The 5,015-nt window shown below is 41.9% G+C and overlaps 1 protein-coding gene across 4 annotated transcripts in view; it reads left to right on the top strand.

Moving 5' to 3' along the window:
- paqr6 (progestin and adipoQ receptor family member VI) overlaps positions 1 to 5,015 on the top strand; it is a 31,032-nt gene that overhangs the window by 7,162 nt on the left and 18,855 nt on the right. The window contains exon 1 of one of the 4 annotated variants that reach the window (XM_020609671.1): positions 2,828 to 3,009. The exons of the other annotated variants lie outside the window; for them this stretch is intronic. Within the exon in view, the coding sequence (XP_020465327.1) occupies positions 2,994 to 3,009 (16 nt within the window). The 5' untranslated portion in view covers positions 2,828 to 2,993. Of the gene's footprint in view, positions 1 to 2,827; positions 3,010 to 5,015 lie in introns of those variants that run through there. 4 annotated transcript variants of the gene reach the window in all.

The raw sequence follows: 5,015 nt of genomic DNA, 5'->3' as shown, positions 1-5,015 counted from the left end.
GGTCCTTCGAGATGCAGTCATTGGTGTAGAGTGAAAACAGCAGAGGGGAGAGCACACATCCCTGGGGGGTGCCTGTGCTTATTGTCTGGGTGCTGGATGTGGTTTTCCCCAGCCTCACTTGCTGCTTCCTGTCTGTCAGAAAACTAGTAATCCACCGCTAGGTGGGGCCAGGCACAATGAGCTGGGTCAGTTTGAAGTGGAAGATGTCCGGGATGATGGTGTCGAACACTGAGCTGAAGTCCACAAAGAGGATCCGAGCATAGGTCCCTGGGGAGTCGAGGTGTTGCAGGATGTAATGCAGTGTCATGGTCACTGCATCATCCACTGACCTGTTTGCCTGGTAGGCAAACTGCAGGGGGCCCAGCAGGGGGTCTATGATGTCCTTCAGGTGGGCCGACAACAGCCTTTCAAAGCACTTCATAACTACAGATGTCAGGGCAACAGGTCTGTAGTCGTTCAGCCCACTGATGGAGGGTTTCTTGGGAACTGGGATGATGGTGGAGCGTTTGAAGCAGGAGGGGACTTCACACAGCTCCAGTGACCTGTTGAAGATAGGTGTGAAGGTGGGGGGCGGCTGATCAGTGCACACTTTCAGATGGCAGGGGGTCTAGCATGGGGTCTACGATGTCCTTTGGGTGGGTCAACACCAGTCTTTCAAAGGACTTCATAACTACAGATGTCAGAGCGACAGGTCAGTAGTCATTCAGTCCACTAATGAGGATTTTCTTCGGGACTGGAATGATGGTGGAGCGTTTGAAGCAGGAGGGGACTTCACACAGCTCCAGTGACCTGTTGAAGATAAGTGTGAAGATGGGGGCCAGCTGATCAGCGCACACTTTCAGACAGGAGGGGGTCACACATCTGGGCCTAGTGCCTTTCTGATCCTTTGTTTTTTAAAGAGGCCACGCACATCCTTTTCACAGATCATAGCTCCTCTGTTTTGATCTCCCTTGTCAGTGAGTTCCTGGCCTGGCTGTACACAGTCCTGTCTCCACATCTGTAAGCCTCCGCTTTGGCACAATGAAGCTGCTTGAGTCTGGCTGTAAACCAGGGCTTATTGTTGTTGTATGTGCAGAAGGACTTTTTGAGCACACACACATCCTCACAAAAGCTGATATAAGATGTGTGTCAGTGAGTTCATCCAGGTCTGTAGCTACAGTCTCAAATACACTCCAGTCTGTGTGGTCAAAGCAGGCCTGTAACTCTGACTTAGCCTCCTCAGTCAAGCTCTTCTCTGTTTTGACCATAGGCTTCACAGCTTTAAGTTTTTGCCTGTAGGTTGGAATAAGTCCAAGGGCTGTGTGGGGGACAGAGCCATAGGCGTCTTTTATTGTTGTGTAGCAGTGGTCCAGTGTGATTTTGGGACAGGTGACATGCTGTCTGTATTTGGGCAGTTCGTGGGAGAGATTTGCCCTGTTAAAGTCCCCTAGAACAATGAGTGGAGAGTCAGGATGTTCTAGCTCCACGATAGTTATCTGTTCTGCCAGTAGTAGTGCGCTACTGTTGGCCTGTGGTTTTATGTACACTCCAATTAGAATGAAACTGTTAAATTCACAGGGAGAGTAAAAGGGTTTGCAATTGATAACAAGAGACTCTAGGTCTGCGTTACATGTCCTCTGTAGCACTGTGACATCTGTGCACCAATCTTCATTTATGTAGAAGCAGATTCCACCTCTTCTCGTTTTCCTGGACAGCTCTGTCACGCGATCCGCTCTGTACACCTGGAACCCTGGTATTTGTATTGCAATGTCCACGATGGAGTCACTGAGCCAGGTCTCCGTGAAGCTGTTGCAATTGGTTCTTTTTACCATGCTAACTCTGAGAGACGAGACAGTCCAAGTAACTTCAAAACAGTGCTGATTTATTCAATGAACACAGGTAAAAATTAACATTACACGCTCAGGTATCTTGCACCTCCAACATGCACGCAGGCAGCCGAAAGATGAAAGACCCCGAACCACAACTGGCCTATACATTATATCACTTCGGGCTAACCCCATTCTACTCAGGAGATGCCAAGCCATGGTGTCTCCCAGGGACAACTTTGCAGCTGCCCAGAGCAGTAGCCATCTACTGGCCAGTATAAGAAATACGCCCAACTCAAAAGAGATGCAATAGAAACCAAATGAATACTAGCAGTAAAAATAAAACTGTACAATAAGAAAATCAAATTTTAAGGTTGTCTATTTTTACCTAACTATTTTCAGGCCTCTAAACCTGCACATTGAGAGCCGATGTACCAGAGTCAAATTCCTTGTGTGTCCGTCACACCTGGCCAATAAAGCTGATTCTGATTCTGATACCTATCTATTTTAAGCATTTATCCATTACCTTTAGATAGGCCTGATGATTTTAACTATCTCTTTGACACTGTTCTCTGCTCATTTGCTTTCTGTTTTACATGCACTTCCCAAATCGCTGTTTAGTTGCTATATGTGGGCATATTAAAAAATCTAATTAAAATATCTTTTCCTTTCTTTCTTTCTTTTCCAAATTGCTTTAACTTCTCCACAATCTTTCTATGTACCAACTAGCATTAGCAACTGCAGAAGTATCCTGTGGCATACAAGTGGTTGTGAATCACCCTGCTATAAAATACCGTAAAATGTGCAAAAACATCTTGTGCACGGGCTCATAATGTCAGACTTTGTCGTGAATATCTTTTTATTTTTATGTCTATGAGGTCATTTAAAAATATGTTTACATTAATGCTTCAGTTTGGTAACACTTAACTGGCACCAGCTGCGCGCGCACAGACATGAGCCACATAGCTCGTGTTGATGTTACTCCAGTGATCCACGTGACCACCGAGCAGCGCTTCTTATTGGCTGGTGCGAGCCAACTGAAAAGAAGAGGCTGACTGTTAGTAGACCGGAGACATTACAAAACGCAGAGAGGAGAAAAAGACAAGACAGTACATCACATGTCTTCACGCTATACGAAAAGGCTTTTAGTGTTTTTAACGAGACAGACAGGTAGCCTTTGACTTCCGCATGCCCGACGCTCGCGGTAAGTCCACAGTTTATGTGACAAAGAGATTAAAGTTGTTTTTTATTTTCGCTATTTATTCTTGTTTAGTTGAGGCAAAGTTTTGCTGCTTAGACTCAGTCCGGTAGAAACTGTTGTCTTTAGCCCCCAACAGACACTAGGCGTATTTTGTGCCATTCCGATTTTTATTTTCAAGCCATTTTGGCTGTGTTGAATGAATGTACCCCAGTAACTGTTGGGTGTAAGTATAGGAATTCCTGCAAAGTCGCGTTTAATGAGTGGGTGGGGTGTTGAAGTAACGAGTCCTAGTAATTCTGAGAAGTAGTGGCTACATGCCACTAGGATGTTTTGCCATGGCCTAACTGGTTTCTTCCGGAAATAACGTTACATTTCATCTGGTTTTTCCAGTTACCAGGTTGTTTAGGAAGCAGCTACCATGTGGGCGTCGGCCACATAAGAGGGTTGGTTGTTTGTTTTTATTTTGACACGTTTGATTTACATTTGACTCACCTTTCAGAGTTTCAGCCACAGTAAGACTACTGTAGGGATGCAACAAAATGTTTAAAATGATTAATTAAGCTGTAGGTTACTGTCTCGATTAATCAGTTGTTTTGTTCATAAAATGTCAGAATATACCGAAACTGCTTGTTGGTTCCACCAGCACAGTGTAACACCTGTAAATGTCATGTTTTGTTGGTCTCAAACCCCAAAATATTCTGCTTACAATCATGTACAGCAAAAGAATGCTTCAAATTCACTTTTGAGTTGCTGGAGCCAGCAAATATTTATCATTTGTGCTTAAAAATGACAAATTCGTTATGTGTGTGTAGCATACTTGGCCAGTATATTATAAAAACAATTGTTCAATTAACAAAATAGTTGATTAATTTTCTGTGGAATATGTGTGCTTATTGTGGCATTTAAAATTACACACATCTCGGTTTAAAACTGCAGACAGTGGTCGATTAATGGGTAGATGGGCAAGAAGTTAACACTGTAACCTCAAACACTATATTTGTGTCTTATGATGGGGGATACGGATAAACTACTGTGTATTAAATGTTTGAAAATAGTGAAAAATGCAAAATGCAGTCTCTTCAAATAGTGTTTATTCAGATGCCAAGCAATAGAAAAATGAGAAAAGCAGCTTAAACAATTAGTTTCTTCATCCATTTGTCAGCTGACATAAATTTCTCTAAGGAGCAGTTCCAAAAATTCATCTGTTCCAGCTTCTCAGAATATATATTTACTGGTTTACTTGTGCATTATCATAATAAATTGAGTGTTTTGGACAGAACAAGCTATCTGAAGTGAACTTGGGGATAATTTTCACAGTTTTCTGATGATCAGTTGATCAAACAATTAACAGATAAATTGTAAACATTTGAGAAGTTTGAACTAGAGAATGTTTTTTTTTTATACAATGATGTTTAACACTTAATCAACTTATCAAAATCATTGGCAAATAATTTTCTTTTGACTGAGTTATACTAAATGAAAAATCCAACCTGTGTGTGCTCTGTTAAAAGCAGAGGATTCGGTTTTTGTGCTTGTTTAGTTGTTTGTTAGACATTAATTAACTGTTGTATAATGTCACATTAAATCTTCAAGAATCAAAGAGCAGGAGTTTTTTTTTTAAATTTTTTATTTATAGACTTGGTTTTCAGGACTGGTCTTCCGAGACAGGAAGGAATTAATTATAGGTAACGTTTCTCTCGGAAATACAGTATGTTGCAGTGCAGCCAGGTCATGCATTGAGTATTACTTATATGAGGCATGCTTAGGCATATTCAATAGGTGGCTGCCAAAGGGATTCGGAGTAAAATACTGTAGTGAATCACAGATTAAGGAGGTGAAAGGTGATATATGAATATCCATGATTTATAACATGCCAAGTAAACACTCTTGAGTTCACAGGACCTTTCATTGTTAAAGTAACAAATAGAACCTCTGCATAAACCAATAGCAAACCCATCGCTCAGTTATTTATGTGCGAGTGTTTTTTGAGCTGTCCACTCGTGTTTCAG

This window comes from Monopterus albus, unplaced genomic scaffold (assembly GCF_001952655.1).
Source record: "Monopterus albus unplaced genomic scaffold, M_albus_1.0 scaffold101.1, whole genome shotgun sequence".
NCBI lineage: Eukaryota > Metazoa > Chordata > Actinopteri > Synbranchiformes > Synbranchidae > Monopterus > Monopterus albus.
Note: the sequence above shows the minus strand (reverse complement) of the source record. Positions and strands in the feature narration are given on the sequence as shown.